Raw genomic sequence first — 25042 nt, 5'->3', positions numbered from 1 at the left:
CACAAGACAGTCAAGAGTAACCAATTCAAAAAGGGAGAGTGGCTGGGGGACAGGGTTTATAAACAGTAACTTTCCACTGTATGCCTTTTTGTAGCTTTTGAAGTTACAACACATGAATTAAACTCTAACTTTTTTTTAAGTAGCATGTAATAATCCCAACAAAGTTTCCATTTAGTTTTAATTGTAGCTTACTTGCACTTCAAGTGATTCCACCCAGTTTCTACAGTCGACTGAGAAACTGGGTGGAAATGGCCTTTGTGGGGCTCAAAACATGTGATAATAGCTCCTGCAGCCATACCTTGTAAGGTGAACCTAACAAGGCAGATGTTCAAGGCAGAAATCATGAATGCACATAAAATTATATCCTCAAACCATTTTCCAACAAAACTTAAAACTGCAGATTTGAGTCTAATGGTATTCTATTAAAAAATATCTGCAAAAATGTACAGGGCCACTCTTCTAGTATTTGGGGAAAATTCCAGTTTTCCTAAATGTGTTATGTTCATATGTAATATGTTTATTACTGTGATTTTCTAATTCATTAATGTTTTTAATGTTTTTAAATTGAAATTGAATAAAGAAAAATACTTTGTGCCATAACCTATAAAATCTGATTAGCTATGAAATAGGAGGGATGTTTCAAAACTTCAGTCAAGATTTTCATCTGCTTTCCCAAACACCACTTTAACTTTGGGGTACATTAAAACACTTTTGAAGAGACTTTTATATTCTATACCCCAGAAGAAACATTAGTTGCTTACTATTCAATTATGTAAAGCAAGAGTATTCGCTTTTCCTCACTGACAAAATATAAAATATCCTCAAATAATTTCAATGACTTTATTACATAAAAAACAATGGGATTTGTCATTTAGGGTAATTCCATTGTAATTCCTCCCAGGCCAATAAGAACAAATCACAAAAGTTAAAAGTTCAAAAGACTTATGGAATAATTCGATCCAATCCCTCATTTTACAGATATAGAAGCAAAGGCCCAGAAAATGTAAACTCAAACTTGCACAACCAATTATGGGAAAAACCACTATTAGAATCCCGATATTCTGCCTCCTCAATTGGTATACTCTCAAGTCTTGCCTCTGAAAGGATATAAAGTTACTGAGAATGTACTTCAAATTTCTTTCTTGGCTCTGTTTTAAACAAGGTATCTGTGATAGTAGTCATAAATGCTTGCTATTTAATAAAGAAAAACAAGGAATAAATCTTTTTAAGTTTTTTAATTAACATAGTCTCTTAGGATCAGTAACATATTTTAAGTTTTCTGCAGAAGCACATTTCTAAATTAATACACTGAAGACAACTGCAAATAAATGAGTTAATTTTAAAATAATGCCAAATAATCAACTTTACAAAATTACTTTATCAATGTGAATTACTGTTAAATAATGACTGTTACTTGCATCAAATTGAACTCATTCACTAACATGAGCACAACTCCAAACAAGTTAATAAAAGGACAAATACATAAATATACACAAATAAATGTACACACCTACATAACAAGGTACAGACTCATCTGCCATTTCCTGAGACCAAAATCTTCATATAAATATACAGGCAGATACAGCAAAATATCAATGTAAGGGAACACATATATACATATAGGCATAAATACCAAAACCTAAAGTGACATGTAAACATACAACAAAGGTACTTATACGCTTATGCATAAACACACAGCTCAATCCGAAACAGCTCAGGCAGAAGCAAATGGTGATCCAGAAAACATGCAATAATAATGTAATCCTTTCACTACTGGTGAAAACTCAACAGTTCACAATGAAGTTGAGTTTAATAAAATGCTCGTGCCTTAAAATAATGGAAACAGAAAAAGAAACCAGACTCTAAAGCCACACAGCTCCTGAGGTTTTTGTAAGTTGAAAATGTGAAGACAACTTTAAAGACAATAGCACAAGGAGGTTGGTGACTCAAATCATATCACTGAAAGTGAACAGAGAAACACTCTATAAAAGCTAAATTCTTTTTACTTTGAAGGCCCTGCTAGAGACTTGCTGTTGCTCTAATTCACGACTTGGGGAGGCAAAACAGAAAAAGCTGTTACTGGGTTCAGGTGCTGTGGGAGAACCCATAAAAAATGGTCTGAACTGAAAATCTCCATCTCCACCACCCCGATTTTGAACTGGAGTATTGTCCAAAGGAAACTTGGAGTTGTTCCCTAGGAAAAAAATAAGGGAAAAACTTAAGCATCTATTACCTTACAGAGATTTAGGTACAAAAAAAACACAGAAGTCATTCACTAAATATTTTAATAGAACTCTTTGAGACAGATAAAATATAAGCCTGATATTGGATTTAAAAAAGGACAATTGCCCCACCCCACAGTATATACTCTGTACTTCCTTCTGTGACACAGTTCTCAATGACAGCCATGACCTCATGACGAAGTCATGTGACACCATGGAATATGCTCTTAGTAGAGCTATTTTATTCACTTGTTATCTATTTAATCTACTTTAAAGGAGTATCATATATATATACATGTGCATGTGAAACATTTTGTCCCAGGTTCTTTAAGAATAAATTTTTTTTTAAAGATTGTCATAGGCACTGTAGAAAATATATGACAACTATGAAAAACTGGCACATACTCATGACCCAAGATCAATTAGAATAGCCGTAAGAAAAAAAATCAGACAATAATCTGATTAAATGATCATTTAACAATTTCCACTAAACCACTCCTTGGCTTCCACAAGTTTTAAAGGGAACACATAACTAAAGGAGAATGCTATGTTTGCTTCAAGACAACAATGGCAACAAGACGTAAAAGCAAAAAGGTAAGTGTGCACAAAGAGAGTAAAATGAAGAATTAGTAAATATGAAAGAAATAAAAAAATAAATGTGGATAGTGACAAGGAAAAAATAACGTCTACAATGCCCATATACAGTAGCACTTTGACTAAATAATAATATATGATTAACTGAAAGTTAAGCAGAAACTTGTTTTTGTTTCAGTTCTTACATCTGATATTCCTCATATCCTTACTGCATGTCTTTTCTAGGATATCATCTTCTTCCCCATTTAATTTTTTTTCATAGCCCACAATAAAATTCAAAAAATAAGTATTTAGGAAAATCCAGTCCTAAATGCTTCACCTTTTTGTATGCCATAACAATTTATATTAATAGTATAGCAAAACTCAAGTTATATCAAGAGTAATATAACGGGGAGAACTCAGGAAGAGATATAAGATTCACTGCCTCCACCAAGGCACCTAACAAACAGAAAAGAGTATCATCCTAGACTGTGCACTTTCAGAGGCAAGAATCCTATCTGGATAATCTCCATATCCTCATGGCCTAGGATTATGCCTAGCAGCCTGGCACATGAAACATGTTTGATAAATACTTGATGTGGGTTAAACAAATAAACAAAACAGCAAACCAACCAACCAGATACTAACTTAAGAACTGTGCAGTCAGTACTGCCATGTGAAAGACACTGAAACATGACCTTCTTGGAGGATAGCAAATGGTTAAGAGTATGGGCTCAGAAGGTATCTTTGTGAGATTGACCAATGTACTTAAACGTTCCATGCCTCCATTTCCTCATCTGTAAAACAGAATAATAATACCTACCTCATGAAGTTTTAAAAATAACATGAATACACATAAAACTATAATGGTGCCTAGCACTTAGTAAGAAATCAATAAATGGCAGTTATTATTATTCCTATAATTAATAGACTTTCATTTAAAGTAGAAACTTACAAACTTTTATTTTGGAAACATAAACTATCTGTTCAAATTGAAGATGTAACTTTAAACCAAGCATATTAAACAGACAAAAGCAAAGATGTACAGGTGAGTACATGGATGAAGAACCTAGAGCCTATCACCACTCTAAGCCTTTGGAGTCTCCACTGACCACTTGGAACTGTGCAGAGCCAGTGTGAAAAATCACTGATTTAATAAACTGATACTTAATACCACATGTCCTTTCTTACCTAAAGAGACGCCAAAAACACCAGACTGTGTAGTCATGGATGGCTCAAGGGTACCTTCTTGGTTAGCAATAGTGATGTTTCGTAGCCTAAGGCTATCATAAAGACCTTGGAGCTTTTGATACTGACGATTTCGCTCCATAAGTTTCTCAGAGATGTCACTGAACTTTTTCTTGTACTCTTCTAGCACTTTCTTCATGGAGGTGACCTCCCCTTTCATAGCGGTCAATTCTACATCTTTGCTCTGTATTTGCTGAGTATATATCTTCTCCATCTGTTTCAGATGGCCCTCAGCCTTGCTGAAATTGTATTCTTGATAAAGACGCTCTTGATGTACCTATCCCAAAGAGAAAAAAGATTTTTAAAGTAGTAAGTACAAAGTTGTATAATATAAAACTTTATACAAACCCAAAAAGAAAAGATGATTATACTGGGATGTTATTACTTCAACATTTAGAACCAGTTAAGAAGTAATCATGACATAAAGTAGGATGGTTATTATGGAAAATAACATGTCACAAATGCATAGAAAAAAATCTAGAGGAATAATGTCAAACCACTACCATTACACGAACAAAAGAAATATTTGTCTAACCTTAACAAATAACATGTAACCCAAAGGTTTTTAAGAAATATAATCCTATATTTAAAATAATCGATAGCGTGGTAAACAGATTGTAAAATAGCCTCCAATTATTTCTGACTCTTGGTATTTATATTCTCCCCTTGCGCGTGGGCAGGACCCAACCAGAATACAGGAAAAATGGCAGGATGTCACTTCATGAGTATATTACATAATACTACAAGGTCTGTCCTACTAGCACATTCTCTCACTTGCTGGCTTTGTGGATATAAGCAGCCATGTTGGGAAAATCAACAGGGCAAGTAACTGAGAGCAGCCTCTGGGCAACAGCCAGCAAAATACTGAGTCACAATAAATCTACACATGACTTTATACCCTTCACAAAAATTAACTCAAAATGGATCACAGGCCTAAATGTAGAATTACATTTCTACATGTTGATAATGGGAAAGGCTACCTAAACCAGTGGAGGGGAGGGCAGTAAATGGGAAATTTCTGTACCTTCCTCTCAATTTTGCTATGAATCTAAAACTGCTGAAAAAGTTAAGTCCATTAAAAAGCAAAAGGCCCTCAGTCTAATAGTCCATTAGGAAGTGAATGTTGCCAACAGAACTATAAAATTCCCAAAAGATAACATAGGGGAAAATCTAAATGACCTTGGAGTTAGTGGTCACTTTTAGATACAACACCAAAGACATAATCTATGAAAGGAAGAATGATAATCTCGACTCCGTTAAAAAATTTCTGCTCTGTGAAAGACAATGTCAAGAGAATGAAAAAACCTGCCACAGACTGAAAGAAAATAATTGCAGAAGGCATATCTGATAAAAGACTATAATTATCCAAAATATACATAGAACTCCTAAAACTCAACAACAAAGAAACAAACAACCCAAACAAAAAATGGGCCAAAGACCTTAACAGACACTTCAGCAAAGATAAACAGACGGCAAACAAATGTATGAAAAGATGCTCCCTATCATATACAGTCAGGGAAATGTAAATTAAAACAATGAGATACCACTATACACCTATTACAATAGTCAAAAGCCAGAACATTGACACCACCAAATTCTGGCAATGATGTGGAACAAAAGGAACTCTCATTCATTGCTGATAAGAATGCAAAATGTAGAACAAAGGAAAAACTGAAGGAACAAAACAGCAGCAGAATCACAGAACTCAAGAATGGACTAACAGGTACCAAAGGGAAAGGGACTGGGGAGGATGGGTGGGTAGGGAGGGATAAGGGGGGGAGAAGTAGGGGGGTATTAAGATTAACATGCAAGGGGGGTAGGAGAAAAGGGAGGGCTGTACAACACAGAGAAGGCAAGTAGTGATTCTACAACATTTTGCTATGCTGATGGACAATGACTGTAAAGGGGTTTATAGGGGAGACCTGGTATAGGGGAGAGCCTAGTAAGCATAATATTCGTCATGTAAGTGTAGATTAGTGATACCAAAAACAAAGAAAAAAAAAAAAAAAAAAAAGGGCAGTTCCTGTGTGGTAACCTCCAACGAGTTCTACAAAAGGGTATAAAGGGCATATAAAAGTGTAGGCAAAGGGTCTGTTTGTGTTTATACAGAGGATCAAAGCCTAATTGGGCTACCCCAAAAATGAACTAAGATACGATATGAAAAAGAACTTCCAACATCAGCACTCTCTGGAAGACTCATGCCAGAAGATGATCATCAAAAAACCCCAACAAAGATCCACGCACTGCTACAGCTGTAGATGCACTCATCCCACCCGTTCCTGGACTTGCCATGGGAATGAGGAAGGAGATATCTAAACTGGCCTGTGCATACAGTAAAACAGCAAATTTGACTGGATCTATACTGTAGGAACTCAACCAAGAATTAGGAGAAGTGCAAATTGTAGCGCTCCAAAATCTTACAACTACAGACTATTTACTGTTAAAAGAACATATGGCATGTGAACAGTCCCCAGGAATGGGTTGTTTTAATTTGTCTGATTTCTCTCAGACTGTTCAAGTTCAGTTGGACAATATCCACCATGTCATAGATAAGTTTTCACAAATGCCTAAGGTGCCTAACTGGATTTCTTGGTTTCACTGGAGATGGCCGGTAATTACAGATATGCTTTGGTTATGTAACTATACTCCTATTATGTTAATGTGTGTGCGCAATTTAAGTAGTAGCTTAAAACCTATTCATGCTGAAGTTACTCTACAAGAAGATATGCCAAAGAAATAATCAATCTTCCCATGTTTTCTTCCGCCTGCTACTTCTACAGCTTTTCTTCTTCCTTCCTAATTACAACCCTTAAATAGAATTCGTGCCTCGTATCAAATTTATCGAGTATCATAATTCTTCCAAGTGGTAAAGATACCTCAAGACAAATGCTGGGCATAGAAGCCACAGGGCATAAATATGCAAAGATGTAAAAAGCTAACCTTTTCAAACAATAAGGCTTCTCTCTCACTTACCAACTTCACATTTCCCTGTATGGCCCCGGAAGATGACTGGTTAGCCAGAGACGGGTAAGATTCCTCAAGGGAGGAACAACCTAAGACAGGCACAGTCGCAGGGGGGCCATCAGGTGAGAAATTGGGGATCAACAGAGGTGAGGCTTAGAACCTCACCCCCCCTGTTCTGAGAGAAATCTTCTGCATACGTGGATGTTTTATTGCCCTGGTCTAGCTTGGATTAACACATAGTCTACAGGCACACACCTGATCATCTACATTTGCTCTCTTACAACACTAAACTATGTTTTCTACCTTTATCTTGTATCTACCTACCACTTCAGCATTTTATTAAAAATAATAATAATAAAGAGAGAAATGTAGTATCCACACATAAATCAAGTATAAAAACCAAATGAGTATTCATATTTGAACTGACTGTTTAGAGTTCATAATGCATGAGCAAAACTGAAAGTTTCTGTGATGACTGCCCTTGTACTGTTCACTATGTAACTTACTCACTATGTAAGAATTTGTTCTCCATGTAAGAACTTGTTTGTTATGCATCAGAAGATTGGAGACTGACGAAAATTAGGCTTGGGGTGGATTAATGATTGTGCATTGAGCATTGACTCCCCTATACAGAATTTTATTGTCGTTAACAATCATTTGATCAATAAATATGAGAGATGCCCTCACAAAAAAAAAAAAAAAAAAAGGACAGACTTCCAATGGTAAAATAAATAAGTAACCGGGATGTAATGTATAGCATAAGGAATATAGTCAAGATATTGTAACAGCTTGGTAGGGTGATAGCTGGAACCTAGAATTATGTGTATAAATGTTCTACCACTGTGTTGTATACTTGAAACTAATGTAATGTAATACTGTGCGTCAACTACCCTTCAATAAAAAAATAATTATTTAAAAAAAAAAAAAAAAGAATGCAAAATGTTACAGCCACTTTGGAAGACAGTTTGGCAGTTTCTTACAAAACTAAACACATTCTCACCACACAATCTAGTAATCATGCTCCTTGATATTTACCCAAAGGAGTTGAAAACTTAAATTCTACACACAGATGTTTATATCAGCTTATTCATAATTACCAAAACTTGGAAACAACAAAAAATATCCTTCAGTAGGTGAATGGATAAACTGTGGTACATCTAACAATGGAATATAATATTCGACACTAAAAGAAATGAACTATCTAGTCATGAAAAACTATGGAGGAAACTTAAGTGCGTATTACTAAGTGAAAGAAGCCACTCCAAAAGGCTACAAACTGTATGATTCCAATTATATGATGGTCTGAAAAAGGCAAAGCTAGGGAAACAGTAGAAAGATCACTGGTTGCCAGAGGTCAGGGAGAAGGAAGAATGAAGAGGGAGTACACAAGAGGATTTTTTACGGCAGTGAAACTATGTCTAATAATATCATAATATGTCACTAAATATTAGTCTAAATTCAAAGAATGTATAACACAAAGAGAGAACCCTAATGTAAACTATGAACTTTGGGTGACAGTGGTGTGAACAAATGTACCAAGCTGGTGGGGGATATTGATAATGGGAAAGGCTACTTAAACCAGTGGAGGGAAGGGTAGTAAATGGGAAATCTCTGCACCTTCCTCTCAATTTTGCTATGAATCTAAAACTGCTGAAAAAGTTAAGTCCATTAAAAAGCAAAGGGCCCTCAGTCTAATAGTCCATTAGGAAGTGAATGTTGCCAACAGCCACATGAGCTTGGAAGCACATCCTTCCCCTGGCAAGGTTCAGATGAGACTGCAGTTCCTATCAACAGCTTGACTACAGCCTTGTGAGACCCTAAGCAGAGTCCATGTGTGGACTCTTGATCCACAGAAACTGAGACAATAAATGTGTGTTGTTTTAAGCCATTAAATTTGCTGTTTAAGCTAAGCTTATTAAATTGCAATAGAGAACTACTGCACACAAAAACCAAATCTGGTGTATCTTTCGATTCACTTTCCTTTAATTATTTAAAGAAAGTAAAATATGAACACTCTCCTTTTCTTTAAAACCATTTTTAATTTTCCTATTCAATATAGTTCGATGTAAGTCCACCAAGTCTGGGTTACCCCTCCTACAAGTGGTCCTTTAGCATTTTGTACTTCTCTTAACATTGTAGGCATTATAACTGTATTGTAAATATCTGGGGGTTTTTTTCTACTTAACTATATATAGCATCCTAGAAGCTCATCTGTTTTGTTCATTATTGTATATCCAGCACCTAAGAAGGTGCATGACGTATAAATGTTTCCCGGTACTCAAAAAGTATATTTTGAATGACTAAGAAAAAATGAATAAATGAAGTAAAGAAAAAATTCATTTCTGGCTACCTAACTCATTCACTGGTTTCCACCATATCTGAAAAAATGAAAACAATACCACAAGTACATGTTCAATCAATACTACATCCAAAATGGTAATCTACTTAAAAGATATAATATCTATTCATTCAGTCTAAGTATTTACTAAGATCAGCAAATATGGTGGTCACTGAGGACCCAGAGAGATATAGGATTCAAAACATGACCTAAAACTCTTCCAACTAGAGCTGATGAACAAGTATGTAAGCAATTACAGTTCAGTATAAGTAATACAATAAAGGTAAGCGTAAGATGATACAGGTACTTGTAAAAAGGATAACTTACCCAGGAAAATATAATGAAAATATTTACTTAACAGATGACAAATAAAAACTTTAAGAGGCATTATAATAAATGCATATACAAGATATAATATACTCAAGGATATGATTAAAGTTTTCCATAGGAAGGACTTCCTAAGAAATCACCAAAGGCAGAAATCATAAAGGGAAAGATTTATGGATATGAATTTGATGATAAGAATGCTTATCATAGGCCATTTTTTTTAATAACTTAGAAAAAATTGATACAATGCAATCATCAGTATTATGATTTTATCAAATACACAGAAATTTTCAGCTTCAGTATGTTAGAAAAATCAATGAAGACTAATAAAAGTGAAAGAACAAAATTTCTTGCAATATCTAAGTATATACAAAGAATTCTTACAAATCAATAGGAAAAAAATACCTACAGCAACTAAAATATGCAAACTGAAACAGGCAACTTATAAAAGAAAAATGTATTTAAAATACCAAAAAAACGTGTTCATCTAAAAGTAACCCAAAAAATACATTAGGAGCAATGGGACTCCATTTTGCCCTTATCTAACTGATGAGAAGACAGCATGGAAAACCAAGCACCCTCATACACTTCTTAAAGGAACACAAACTGATATGGACTAACTGGTGGGCAATTTAAAAATACTGCAATTTTTAAAACTTTGAAATGCATTTATCCACTTTAAGGAATTTAATCTCAGCAAATAATTAAGTATGTGAATTTGATGATGAGCATTTTTTATAACTTAGAAATAAGTTATGATACAGTGCAACTATTAAAATTATGATTATAGGAGTTAATTTAAAAATATTTAGTAAAATCTTCATAATATTTTAAGCAAAATATATTGTCAACTTTGCCACAAAACCAGTAAGTGTGGTATTATCCTGTTTTTGTACAGACAAAATATTTAAATACATATATTATGCATAGAAAAAGTCTAGTAAGACATAAACAAAAATATTAACAATGGTTATCTCTGATGAAATTATGGGTGATTGTTAATTTTCTTCCTTTTGGATTTTAAGCAATAAATATATTACTTTTTTAAAAAAACAATTTATTAAAAGGAAAGTTTTCCACATATTCATAAGAAGCAAATACATACAAGTAAAGGGAAAACATTTGAACCTTCCTCAACATTCAAATAATATGCCTCAAATTACATGCCCTACACAAGCCTAAATACTAACCTGGTATGTCCAGAAGGCAAGTGCTCGGGAGCTGATGTCCAATACAATCTCTGGTCGAAGTCCTGCCAACACCATGGCTTTATATTCCTCTGATGGACTGAGCTCTGTGCGGACAATATCTAGCTTTCCAGAAAGGGTACTGTTACAGGCAGGGCAGACAGCTGGTGAGCGACTAAACTCACCGCTGCCATGCTGATCACAGAAGATGTGAGAGCAGGCAGTGACCCACGCATAACCAGAGAGTTTGATGCGACACTTTCGATAATTACAAAGCAGCATGTCTTCACACAAAGACATAATAGATAGTAAGGTCTACAAGACGTTGAAGAGAATCCTAATAAGGGATAAATGAAAATGCCAAATAAGTCAAACTGTAGTGAAAACGAAATAAATAATGTTTTTATTTTATTATAAGGTATTTTTTTTGTATTTATTATAATCAATGTTATATTAATTTGAGTCACTCAACAATATTAATTGTACTCCTCCTTTATGCAAACCACTACAAAGTTCATGAAGAAAAGTTTTAAAAGCTAAATACACAGGTGATTCCAATCTTACTAAAGCCAAAAGTAATATGTGAATGGAAAAAAAAGTTTAGGAACATCTACAAAGTACAAACAAAAATTAGTGTTTTTTGCTATTCCTCAGTACCTAAACAAAAATCAAAATGTATTGCCTATTTATAAGTTTGCCAGAATATTTTAGTATCACTTCTCACATTTGGCAGATATTTTAAAAGTCCAGGTACTGATTTCAGCCGCTTTTTAGTGCAAAGCATTTAAAGTTACATTGTTAGATTTTTCATATATACTGATTTCTGATTCTTTACCTGTGTTGCCTTGACTATTTTTAAGAGTAGTAGTCTTATCATATTAAATGAAAACCTATTCATCGAAGTAACTGACCACTATGAAGCCTGAGCATCTGTAAAATGACAGATAAAGTGTTTTATCATCAAATAATTCACCTATTAATATATATACTAGTCAATGCTATACTTCCATTTAAAAACATTTGTAAAACTAAAAAAATGCTTTTAAGTTATTCATCAATATAGTGTCGACTCTCATTGGAGTTTTACTAATCTAAAATGGGCAGCAGTATTTTTGATATACCAAGTAAATCATATTGTATAAAACAATAGTGACACACCAATTAAACACCAAGGAAAAATGTTCACATTTATCAATGACAAATTCTGTCAAGAATGTTGCCTTGTTCATAGGGGCCAACGAGGACACTCTGCCACCTTTACTCCGAATGTCCCCGCTCGGGAGCCTCCACAGGTAAATGGCCGCTGGCACGCGAAATGACAAGGCCTATTTTACCTCTAGCAGGGGCGCAGAGGGGGCAGACGATAAGGAACAGTTTTGAAGTCGAGGTGTTTCTCAAGGCAGAGCGAGAGGTGCGGCTAATTCCAAATTTTCCATGAGGAAGGAGCCAATTTAGTGAGCTGTTCAAATAATCCAGAGCTAACTTTTTGAGAATTAGATTCACGGAAACTTCACCTTGTAACTCTCGGCCCACTTCCCGCGCTCTCCAAACAAAATAATAGTAACATAAATACCTAAGCTGAGGAGCCTGAGAAGCCTGAGAAGCCTGAGAAGCGCAGGAAAACGTCGCGGCCTCTACTACTCCGCAACTAGCGAGGACGCGCCGCAAGCGACGCCACATCAGAGCGCAAGCGCAGGCTCCCCTCAGAGCCTGCGGAGGACGGGGCGGACGGGAAGGGGCGGGGCGCGGGTGTTGGAGCAGCCCAGCATCCTGGGACCCGCCAGCCTGTGGTGAGCAGATTCCGGCCCGCGCCCCAACCACGCAGGCGACTCTCAGCTGCTATGAAGCCGTGAATCCGACTGAGTTTGGTATAGGTTTCCAACTTGGGAGTCCCGTACATATCATCAATGGGTGCCCTTTACCAGCCTCGACTGGCACGAGAGTATATCCTAGCTCTCACGAGTGTTAACACTTGAGGTCAAAGTCAGCTGAGAAGCTAACAGGGGCAGATTCGTAAGAGTGGAAAACTTAAATGCCTGGATTTAAAATTTAATACATTAATTTGAACATGAATTCAGGTAGCCCCCAAATCCTTGTCACCATTAACAAGTGGTAGTTTTTTTTTGTTCTATTTTCTAAGTCCCCGGGTCAAAGATAAGCAGAAAGCTGATTTTGCAGAACCCAAGACATCCTGTCTCAGGATGCTGAGGAGGAACTGATAAGAAAAACAAAGCACAACTGAATTAGGGCTGTCTGCCAAGATCCTTGCAAATTGCTCCTTCCTGTGTCTGTGATCATCAACATCTTGGTCTCTCCCACGATTTCACCTTTAAAAGCCCTGACTGCTTGTGCTTTCAGGGAAGTGGTCCTTGAAGGCACTTGCTTGCCACTTCCTCATTTGCTGGCAACTTAGTATTCTTTCCTTTCCTCAAAACCTTGTTCTGTAATTCGAGTTTGTTGACAAGGACTGGTTTTTGTTAACAGCTTGAGTTCTGGCCTCTGGGTGCATGGAAGTGTTTGTCCTGAAAATTTGGGGAGTGCTGGTTGGGCAGCACACTAAGTAGTTTCAGAAAATTCCCAGAAATGTATAATACCTACAATGGGACAGCTATGACCTCCATGGTAAGACAGATTCTGCCATTTTATCTTTTACCCATCTTGAAACAGAAATCTTTCCAGCTTTCACACATTCTCTATATAAATTTTAAAGAGATTACTTTCCTTGATTTATAGTCTGCATTATTAATATTCATTACACTGTTTGAAATGAAGCAACAGAACCAGTTATATTTTTTTTAGGTGATCTGCCTGTGTACCTTCCTGGACCTGCATGTTGATTTAATATGTGTTCTACCCTAAGGCTGTTACCTGTCACTTTTCTTTTTTCTGTTCTGTGCTTACTGTAGAATTTTCTGCTCAATATGTCTATTAGAATTCATATGAGAAATTAAGCTGAGAAGGGCTTTAGGGGGTCCTTAGGATATAAGCCTTAGTGCTATCTTTCTCCTTCAAACAAAAAACCTCCCCTAATTTAAACAACTTTTTACTAGGATCATCTTGGCCCTCATACATTTCCTAAAATGTCTTCCAAGTGTAGAGTGATTAAGTTAATTCTAGTGGTACAAACTGGGATCATATTCTTTCTTTTCCATAGGTTTAAATCTTTGCTTTTCATTTATGTATGTTTAATCCATTCTTTCTAACATGAAGAGTCTGCATAAACTGACAGCACAATTTGCGCTTACACATTACTTACACCATTTAATAACAAGTTACTTTCATCTTTCAAAAACAATTTTTTCCCATAAAGTTTGATTTTGATCTTGTGTAGCTATCCTAAATACCTATCAGCTGTATTATGCATATTTATGTGCAACATTTCTAAGTTTCAGAAATAGTTAATTTTCTCTATTATCTTTGAATTTTAGACTGTTAGCATAATCTACTGTAAAACTAATTTGATATTTGTATTTCTTTTAATAGAAGAATCTTAATCTATAGGTTTCATATTCTAACAGAAGTTATTATAGTTGCATACCATTTGTATATATGGTTTAAGCATGAGTATTAAATTTTATTCCAAAACACAGTGAAGTGTATCAGACTTCCAATATTTGGATGTGTATTTTGTACCCCTTGCATGTTAAATATACTTTCATGGATGTACATACAGTACATAGGGCAAAAAAAAGGGCATCTAAGTATAATTTAGCCAAAATACTGAGAATATTTCAACATTAAATACAAAGCACAAATAATGATTTTTTTTGGTATCATTAATCTACAATTACATGAGGCAGAAATAATGACTTTTTAATCATATTTGAGCAGTATGTGCAGTTTAAGTCAATGATAAATATCCAATAAATAAAATGTTAATATTAAAAGATTTCCTATTAAATATCAGTAAGCTTTTATGTATCTATTCCTCACATACATAGGTTGTTTTGGCATCCATTCTTCATTGTCCCTTAAGGATCAAACATCATAATCAGATATTAAGAGTTTAAAGTAGACTCATTGGCACACAGATACTTTAATGTACCTATGAGACAGGGACCATGGATGTAGTCAGAGTAGGGTGAGGGCCTCTGGAGGGGGCAGGGCGGGATATTTGCAGTCAGAGCAATGTAACTACATGCAAGGAAACCCCCCCTGCTAAAACTCTATGTTTAACATTGAGCTCTAGAATCATTCTTCAGTGAAATCAGTTAATGTTCCCCAGATAAAGAAGAGTAGCACACGTTTTATTATGCTAAACATTTGTAACCATGTAGAAGATTCACTTTAGCATGCTAAAAGGCCCAGGTCTATGTGCTGTCTTTCCTCCTTCGGATCTGAAGAGGTGATTCTGCAAACTGAGCAACTAACTTAGCATGCAGACCCAGCTGTAAACAGCATAGTAAAGGGCAGGAAGAATTCCATCTTAAAGATAAGATTGCATTTTAACACCCAGAAGTTCAAGAGGCAGAGATTCTTTAGCAAGTAGACAATACCTCAGCCCACCTTGGGGGCTGAGCAGGCAGCCTTTTGATATGCTGCCAGACCAAGGCGCCAGTGTCCCAGAGAGAAATCAAGACAGGAAATTCCTTACAGCTAAGTTAATTTTTAATATTCAGGAACCACTTAACAAGTCCCCACCCCTTTTTCATGTTCTCGAAAAATCCTCAGCTGCCTATAAAACCCCCTAAATGCAACACTATGGACTCTCTTGTCCCCTCCTGGCGTGAGCTGGGAGCTCTGTCCTTTCACTGTATCTCTAAATAAAAGCCTGTACCTTGCTCTCCTACCTTGACTGTGAAGCTCATTCTTCGGCTCTGCAAACAAGAACCCCAGCATCACCTATATATATACATTTTACATCAGAGTCAAAATTTAAGTACATGTAAACATTTAGTCCATGTTAGTCCATGTAAACATTTGATGAAATGCCATTAAAATGGTTGGCATTTTCCAAGGACTTTAACAACAACAAAAATCAATGGAGATATCAATTCACTTCAAATATTTTTGAGTACCTATTCTGCACCAGGCATTAAAGATAAGAAAATTATTCTTCTGCTCATGGAGTTTACAATCTAGTGAAGAATCTACAAATGACAGAAGAAATATTTTACTCTTTCCTTTGCTGCCTCTTACATTTTTGCAAGTTGATTCTATAGATTCACCTTTCTGGTGAGAAAAGTCGGCTTCCACTTTAATTTGAAGAGTCATTTATTTTCATGCTACAAAGAAAACAGTAGTTTTAATACTATCTTGATATGTGTGAACAACCACTTCAGTAGAAAACTGTGAAAACCATTTAAAATGTAAACATAAATGACTTCAGATATTTTAGTAACTCCCAGAATCAACTGACTAAAGCTTTCCTTTCATAGTCCTAGATCAGGGCTATTTGAATATGACTGCATCAAAGGGGTCTCTATAAACTGTATCTTTATATTTTAAAATGTTTTATTTTTTATTTTAATCACAGGCACTTCCCTTAATCTAGAATCACCACCTGCTTTGTAATTGTTTGACTCTGCAAAAATCAGAAGGCACTAACGGACAGCCAACCCATCCCCATGGTGCCCTGAGTGAAGATAAGTCAGCTTAAATATCTGATGGACTAAAATCCCACTACCGAAGGCTCCAAGCAGTGAGAAGAACAGCCATCAAAGTTTACCTCTGACCATTTAAGTAAACATTTTAATAAAGATTATTAAGTGACTCACAGGAATCACTACATCTAAACTTTTAAAGAGCCAAGTACTGGAGGAACTATTAAATATCAACTTTTCCAGCTAGACAGACAAAATGAGGAATTAGATGATAAACATATTAGTGCCAAAAACAAGATTAATCAACTAAAAAAAGTGTTACTGGAAAAATTATATAGGGATATAATTTTTATTTATAGGGATAAACACTACAGTTTATTATTCTTTGTCTAATTCTAGAAGTAAATTAACCTTTGGGTGCTGGGGACAAAGATAATGAGGTATAGGCCAACTGGCAGAAAGATGCACATAGCAATACAAATGGAGAATTTCTGACAACCTATTAGGTGGGTATCAGAATTTGCTAAGTACTACAAAATCTAAGATTATATACATATATATTTACACACACACATGGACTCTAATGATAAAATAGCTAACATCTATTGAGCATTTATCATATGTTCAACAATGTTCTAAGCCCCACACATTAGCTAATTTAGTGTTCAAAGTCAAGTACTATTGCTTTGAGTCAGGTACTGTTATCATCATCTTTTAAGATATAAAGGCACTAAAACACTGAGATATTTTGCCAAGGTTATATAGCTGGTTAAATGATAGAGGATGGGTTTGAGCCCAGCCTTACTCCAGAACCTATAAGTACTACACTATGCTTGCTCTCAGTATCTTTACCTGACTTCTTAAAAAATAGAATTTGTAGTAGCTAGCCATGAAGTCACAAAGATTCACATGTATATGTCAAAGCTTTTCAATTTCAACATAAGCCTTACCGTAAAATAAAAATGCTGTCATCATCTACCGTACATCCAGGACTTACAGCAGCCCAGAGTTCCAGGCTGGGAAAGTGAGATGCATGTCTAGTTTCAGTCTCCAGAAATTTCATTTCTGCAAAAGACATAGCCAAAAACTAAGTATTTCAAGTGCTGGTGCTACTTTGAAATTTTTCTATTTCCTATATTCCATCCTGTTCTCTGCTGAAACATGCAGGCACTGGTAAAGAACAGTCTGTCTCATTAGGTTCTTAAGCTAACTTTTCAGTTATACATGAACATAATAAAATCAGAAAAAACAGGTAACAGGATCACCTATAGGACCCAATTCTGGAGACAATAATTCCTAGTATTTGAGTATATCCTTCCAGATGATGTCTCAAATAAACACAAGTATATAGAAGTGTTTAAGCATAAAATGGATTACACATATTGCTCTGTAACTTGTTTTTAATTTCATGTGCCATAAACACCCTTCCATTTCAAGAAACACCTGTATCATAACTTATGTGACCATATAGTGTTGCACTACATGATCTTGACAAAATTGGTTAACCATCTCTGAGATTCTCACCTTATATATAAACTAATAAAATAGTGATTAATTCAAAATTGCCAAGTGGTTGATAAAATTACACTAGCTACCAGTGCTTTTTCTGTAGTGTATGAATTTTTAGGTTGAGGATTCTTGACCCTAGTCTATCTCAAAGATACCATGAAAGATCAAAACATAACAAAGTGCTGTAGTATCAAATTCATAATTCAAAGACTTACAAATTACTTGGGATCAGGGGCTAGATCCCTGGAGGAAATCCAAACATCAGAATCCAATTCCAGGTGTTTGCCCTAGCTTTAGTCTGCTCAGAGCATGTGTTTAATCAGGGTGATCAGCTGAAACACGGACTTAACATGCATTTCATCATGGCAAACTGTAAATGACTAGGGAAGGGCAAAGCACAGGCTCCTCATCCCTAAGCCAAAAAAACACTCCTAAGGTTAGAACTAAGGCTCTTTCAACTACCAAATTTCAGCCACTAAGAACACTGAGCCCCAAAACTTGCCAAGTGATTAGAACTCCAAAGGTGGTAAAAATGAAGGTTTTGTTTTACACTTACCTCTGGCTCCAGATGAATCAGCTTCTCTCTAGGAATCAAGTTCAATTATAGGATCTGTCAACTACCTAGCATCATCTCTGGAAAATAAAAGAATAATAAATACACAGAGGTTAAGATTACATGATCTGAATGAACACCAACCTACTTCATACCCAGTCACACCCATATAGTCTCAAGGAAAATTAACCTGAAGGAAAACTGTTCATTCTTTATTTGAATCTCCATTCAGTAATATAAATTGACCCATCTGTTTGGGGAATGTCATCAAATGCCCAAACTCAGTATCAGATTAGGGCAGGACTTCTGTACAAACTCAGTGTGGATAAAGTGAAGGTTCCTGTAGCCAGGATTCTCATGTGGCCCTGGTCGGCTTGCTCACTAGACACATGTGGGTAATATGTTGCTACTGACTCTGTGTGACAAGCTACACCCAGTGCTCTGGGCGACACAGTGGCATGGCCACAGGGCTACAGGGCTGCAGAAGAGCAGAGACGAGTGGTGGCAGCACCAAGGACAGAGACTGAGACAGCTGCAGGGGCAGAGAGGCCCAGAGGCAGAGACCAGCTTGCTGCATGCAGACTAGGGATTCTTGTGATCGACCTGCCACGGTGGGGAATAAAGTTGGATATAAGCCCTTTCACCCGAAGAATGTTTCATTGTCATTCCTCGGTCTCACTGAATCCATAGTGAACTTGCCCGGGGCTGAAACCCATTGGCAAGACACTCAGCTTTCTGTATAAATTTAGAAGTTTGGGTTTAACTTTAGAGTTAGTCTAACCCACCTCTGAAAGTTGTAAGTCAACAGTCTCACAGTAAGAGAACAGGTATGCCAAAGGTAGGAGCCATGGGCTGGCTGCAAACAGGGCTTGGCAGCCATGTAAACAAATTCAGGGAGATGGGGTATACATGGCATGGGTTAATGCCAGCCTCTCCAAGTCCACAGAGTGTGTGACTACAGAAACAATTGTAACCAGTCATTAAATTCACAAAAATCATTAAGAAGACAAGAAGGAGGAGGAGAGAGGACGGAGAGGACGAGAAGGAGGAAGAGACAGAAAAGGAAGGAGCCAAAGATGCATAAGATTCAAATAAATGAGAAGGTAAACCAAAATAGTCAGCTTTTTTCTCAAAGCATGTTTCAATTTCATCTGAGCCAATGCTGACTGTATTTAACTTCTACTCCTGGCAAACTTTTACCATAGTAAACTAAAGAACACTTTACCCTGACACAGCAAAAATTGGGTTAGCGTCATTTGGGGCCCACGTTGGCCACAAGATGGCAATGCAAGAAAGAGGCTTTAATTTCCTCCTCCAGAGTTCAAGTGCAATCTGAACTTGCAGGACACGAAGTTCCTCACTACAGGCAACCTTCACACTATTCCTTATTCTTCACCTAATTACCAACTAGCAAGGTTTTTGTATTACACTTAATGATCTTTTCAAAGTTACTACTTAAAACATACTCCAATTATATTTTTATCATGTTCCTTTTCATACAGCAATGTGGAGATTTAAAAATTCATGACCTCAGATACAATCCAGCTGGAAAGACAAGACTCATGAGAATTAATGTCCATGGTAAGTACCAAAGAGGTGATAGAGTAATGTTAAGAAGTATCATTGTTAAAGGAAGGTTTCATGAAGAGGTAGATTTTGAATGAGCCTTAAAACCGCACTCAAAATATTATATTGTAAATCTGAAAGATGCTAAGAGATTAGACTTTAAAACTTCTCCCCACAAGAAAAAAAATTATACCTAGGTGTGGTGATAATCTCAAATAGACTTACTGTAATCATTTTACAACATATGTAAATATTAAATCATGTATATCTGAAACTAGCATGTTTTATGACAATTACATCTCAATAAAAAAAAACTGCACTGTCCAATAGGTAACACCACATACAGCAATTTAAATTAAGTTAAAAATTAAAACCCTCAGTCATACAAGTCACATTTTAATTGCTCAATAGCAACATGTGTCTAATGGCTACTATATTGGACAATATAAATATAAAACATTTTCCATCATCACAGAAAGTCCTGTTGGACAACTGTGACTTAAAGGATGGTTATGACTAAAGAAGCTGACAAAAAGTAGTAGCAGCAGCTATCATTCTTAGAAATTCCTACTATCTGTCAGGAACTATAGAAATCATGTCACTCAAACTTTATAACAACCCCTTATTACAAGGAAATTTGGCACTCATAGAAGTTAAATAAATTTCCTAAGATCACTTAGCTATTAAGAGCTAGGATTTAAGTCCAGTTCTGTTGAACCTCCCTATTTTCACTTTACCATGCTACTTCCTGCATGAAATAAGCATAGCTACATAGGGTGGTTTGCTTTAAAAAGTAATGAGAATGACATACTGGCTCAGGAGATAGGAAACTGAGATGTTGTACCTCAGATGTACTCCTTTATTTTCCTATATTTGAATAATGTTTAATTATGCAAAATGTTTTTAGATCAGCAGCATGAGATTAACTAAAGAAATGTAGACAGGAAGCAAGATATGAAGTCAGGTTTCTATAGTTTTAACAATGTCTACTTCAAAACTCCATGATCCAAGTACTTCTTACTGGAGAACAATTATAGATTTAAGGGTTCAACTTCTCTTTTTTGTCTCATCTCACAAACTAAACCCAGATTGCAGACAGTCTACTCTTTGTCCTTGGCACATAGCCTCACACATCAATCCTGATGTTAAATGTGTGATGCCTTTCCCGAGTGTGAAGCTCCCTGAAGGATTCTAAACACGTTTCAGCAAGTGGCATTCTACCACGTGAAGGCAATTTCATATTCTGAGTTTTTAGGGAGCTAAAGTATTTTATTAATACCCCATAAACAGTCAATGTTCACTCCTTTTATTTTCCCTGTGGGAAGTAAGTGATTCAAAGTACTGGTGCCCATGGCCAAAAGGTACATTTATGTATGTGAGGAGAAACTTCATGAAAGCCTGATACAAAACTACAAATTGATAATCTAAATCAGCTGATGTTTCCATTTTAAGATTATATTACTGCTCAATTTTACTCAGTACCTACTGTGGGTCTAGCATTATGGGATACAATAGTAATTTAAAGAACCTCTTCTCTTCTTTAGATAAAAAACACATGTACATGTGACACAGAGAACACTTTAATGCATCATATCTCAAGTACTTGCCTTTATGGTTCCATTAGCCTTTGACCATTCCTGCTGCAAATTTCTGAATCCAAGTCCACCTGACTTAGGGGCTCCACAGCAGATGGATACCACCTACCTCTTAGGACTGTTGTGTAGAATAAATATTTGAGGTAAAATAAATATAAAATACTTTGCACAGTAGCTGGCATGTAGGTATTCTGCCTAAAAATTTCAACACTTTCACAATAATTTTGAAGCCAGGAAAAGTCATTCTATTCATAATGGCTCTTCCAAATACAAGATACTGTGTCTTTCAGGAAAAAAATTTTTTAAATTTGCTTCCCCCCTTTCCTCATTCCTACTTAACAATGGAGACTCTGATATAGTCTATATAGTTAATCTTTAATAACAATAGCATCTTTCTATTGAACTAATTTTTCTCATCAGCAAAACCTCCTAACTGGAAAACTTGCCTTTGAAGACTTTTAAAATAAATAGTTTCGGCAGAATTCCCACAGGCCCTTATTTTACATGTTTACATTCCAAAAACATTTGTTTTTCCTAACTTAATGCTAAAATATGAGCTTACTCAATGTCATAGTTTCAGGAAGATATCCGGCATGCCTTTTGCTAAATAAACACTGGAAATGTGGCTTCTCCACCTCACGCTGTTATTACTTCTCAGCAATTAATGTGTGTTTCACAGCAGAATAAACCACCCCTTCCTTAAACTTAAGTGGGCAAAGATATATTCACATTAAGAACCATCAGCATGCTTTTGCTTTTGATAGAAAAATCCTTTTTTGATCAGTCTAGATATTTAGGGTTTTAGTTGGTTTCTAGTCATCATTGGTGCACAAACTGAATACAAGTAACTGGAAGCACTGCATATTTAAAGTCCTTATTAACTACACATCAGAGCCCAACTGAAACATGACATGTGAAACATGACTTATGTATAACATTACTCATTCATTTGGGGAAAATAACAAGATAATAAACTACCTAAATGTCCACCAATAAAGGGTAAATAAATAATGTATATACATTAGATTACTGTACTGTACTACTTTTACTATATTTTAATGAATGCAGACCTTTATTACTCACTTGTAAATCTTAAGTGGGAAAAGAAGGGTACATGTTACAGTATGTATAGCAGAGGCAAGGGTTAAATATAAACTGTTTTAGGAAGGATACACAAACTTAACAGTGTTATTGGGGAGGGAAATCAGGTGGCCTAGGAGACTTTGCTTTATTAATATATACGCTGATCCCTTTTTAATCTCGAACCATGTGAATGTTCATGAATATAACCTCTTCAAATAACATTAACTAAACAATAAAGCTTGAGCATTACAGTGACTATGGGAGGTCTACAAGTGGCATTACTACATTCCATCTATCCACTAATCTTTCTCACCTGCCTGTAAGGCTAAGCAACACATTGATTATACTCACACTAACATATAGCGAAGAGAAAAATGGCAATCTGGTGAAATTACACTCAAGGTCACCAGGCAAAACTTTTCATGAGGAAAAAAGATATCCAAAATATTCACTGCTTCTAGAAGGTGCCTAGCATTTATTATACACTGACTAGTGCCTGACCTTCCTATATTTTGATCTTCAAAAGCTGAGCCTCAGAATGGTTCAGTTCACTGACTTACCCAAGGTCACTGGAGTAAACTGAGGCACTAGAATTTGATTTAGGTTGGAAGTGAGTTAAGACCCCTTATCTTTTTTAGTACATCTTAAGCTTTTTAGGGCACCTTAACAACGGTGGTGCTTTAAATTTGGGAGCTCCTCTTAGGGCTCACTAAAATCATCTGACTTCAGAGTTTGTCTCACCAGGAAAGCCAGGATGCTCTGAGCAAAGCCCAGGGCAAGGACAACGTCCACCTCAGCTCCCACGAACCCAATTAGGACTTGGGCCCTGCCCGCACAGAATTAAAACTACTAGTCTGAACTCTTCCCAAGATCTACCCTCACCCAGGGAGATAATTCAAAACATCAGAATAAGAATACCTTCCCCTCCAAGCAATATGAACTCAGACGTTTTCCAGGAACACAAGCACTCTGTAGTGAAGCAGAGACTATTGTTCCTGGGTCACCAAATCTCAGGGAAGGTAGACCCAGGACTGCAGAGGCCCACGTGGAAACAAGCCAGGCAGTGCAGATGTACTGCCTTCCCCCATCTCCACAGCTGAAATTAATCGCCTCAGGGCTCACACACACTCCAATGCTTGCTCAAAGTACAGGCCTGCAAACAGGATACAAGGCTCGAAGGGCAGAGAAATTCAAAACAATTAGGGAGCAAAATTAAGTTCACACTCACCAACCCACCTCCAAAACGGAAAGAAAGTGGAGAGACGGGAAGTGGCTTTGAGAAATGGCCTCAGAACCTGATTGGCTACTGAATTAAAGGCGGATTACCTCCTTCTTTACCTTAAAAGGTGCTGAAATCACTCAAGCCCCTCCTTCACCTACTGGTCTCCTGAGGGACCAGTGATGCTACTTGCACTGTTTTTAGACTGCATTTTTAAAACCAAGTTTCCTTTCAAGTAGTAAGTTTAGCACAGGTAAACACAGGCTAATTTAAGCTATCTACACACATTCTTATTTAGGTGGACATAGTGCAAACAATCTTCATTCCTTCACGATAATTTCCCACACCTTTTGTTACTTCAATATGGTTCATTTGTGCAAGGTAATGGGTTTCATTATAAACAGTGTAGATCCAATCAAGTTAGAATTTACCTTCAGGGTAATATGCCAGTTAACAGGCTTAGTGGATAAAAAGATGGGTGGTTAAAGGCTTAGGCTCTGGAGTAAAATTTAGGTGTATAAACAAACCTTGTTGAACTCAGCTCACTCTTGCCTTTCTAGTTACTTCTTCAGCATTTACTACCCCTAGCTCACATTCCTTTGTCTTGTCAATTCTTCACAATTTTGTTCTTTGTGTAAATGGTATAAAAACTTCCTGCATTATTCACTTTTTCAGGTCTTCATTCATTTGTGAAGTCTCCCGCATACACCTGAGAATTCAACAAAATTTATATGCCTTTCTCCTGTTAATCTGTCTTTGTCACTCTAATTTTCAGAGGCAGCCAGGGATCCTAAAAGGGTTGAGGAAAACTTTTTCTTCCCTTACAGGAGGAAATGAAAATCTCTTTTTCAAAGTGCTGCACAAGGATATTCTGGGACATGTTCCACATAAATTGTGGTAGTTTCCAGGATATTTCCTAGCTGCACAATCTGGAATGAATGTCTATAACTCTCTGAGACTCAATTTTCTCCTCTGTATCATTAGCATAGTAACATCTATCTCGCTAACATATTTACAAATATATGAAAGAGCCTAGCATAATGACTAGCCTCAGCACATGCTAAATTCATGTCCTCCTACCTTTCTTGCTCATTCCCCAGTTCTACACATAAAGG

At 36.3% G+C, this 25042-nt stretch overlaps 1 protein-coding gene and 2 non-coding genes across 5 annotated transcripts; all 3 read right to left on the bottom strand.

The window, feature by feature from the left end:
* Positions 1–1220: 1220 nt before the first annotated feature.
* On the bottom strand, positions 1221–23927 carry CCNB1IP1 (cyclin B1 interacting protein 1). 3 transcript variants are annotated; one of them, XM_036880614.2, is made up of 6 exons: positions 23627–23927; positions 18468–18544; positions 17353–17467; positions 10863–11196; positions 3987–4320; positions 1221–2194 (listed from the first exon to the last, which is right to left on the bottom strand). In XM_036880614.2, the coding sequence occupies exons 4-6, from the start codon at positions 11157–11159 to the stop codon at positions 1992–1994; spliced, it is 834 nt and encodes a 277-aa protein (XP_036736509.1). In that variant the 5' UTR covers positions 11160–11196; positions 17353–17467; positions 18468–18544; positions 23627–23927; the 3' UTR covers positions 1221–1991. The 3 variants fall into 3 exon arrangements, with proteins under 3 accessions (XP_036736509.1, XP_057344620.1, XP_036736506.1); XM_057488637.1 differs by lacking the exon at positions 23627–23927 and adding an exon at positions 15878–15949 and having other exon boundaries at positions 18468–22757; XM_036880611.2 differs by lacking the exon at positions 23627–23927 and having other exon boundaries at positions 18468–18788.
* LOC118909896 (small nucleolar RNA SNORA79) lies at positions 16372–16519 on the bottom strand. Its single transcript, XR_005023765.2, has one exon. It is a non-coding gene; the product is annotated as a small nucleolar RNA SNORA79 (small nucleolar RNA).
* LOC118909897 (small nucleolar RNA SNORD126) lies at positions 18207–18283 on the bottom strand. Its single transcript, XR_005023766.1, has one exon. It is a non-coding gene; the product is annotated as a small nucleolar RNA SNORD126 (small nucleolar RNA).
* Positions 23928–25042: the final 1115 nt, after the last annotated feature.

This window comes from Manis pentadactyla, chromosome 11 (assembly GCF_030020395.1).
Source record: "Manis pentadactyla isolate mManPen7 chromosome 11, mManPen7.hap1, whole genome shotgun sequence".
Taxonomy (NCBI): domain Eukaryota; kingdom Metazoa; phylum Chordata; class Mammalia; order Pholidota; family Manidae; genus Manis; species Manis pentadactyla.
Note: the sequence above shows the minus strand (reverse complement) of the source record. Positions and strands in the feature narration are given on the sequence as shown.

Bases quoted from the DNA above. Each gene is read 5' to 3' on its own strand.
- CCNB1IP1 (XM_036880614.2), bottom strand. From the start codon at position 11,159: ATGTCTTTGTGTGAAGACATGCTGCTTTGTAATTATCGAAAGTGTCGC. The intron at 4,321-10,862 runs GTTAGTATTTAG...TCTTTGGGATAG, and splicing joins TTGCCTTCTGGACATACCAG to GTACATCAAGAGCGTCTTTA. The intron at 2,195-3,986 runs GTAAGAAAGGAC...TTTTTTTCCTAG, and splicing joins TGTTTTTGGCGTCTCTTTAG to GGAACAACTCCAAGTTTCCT.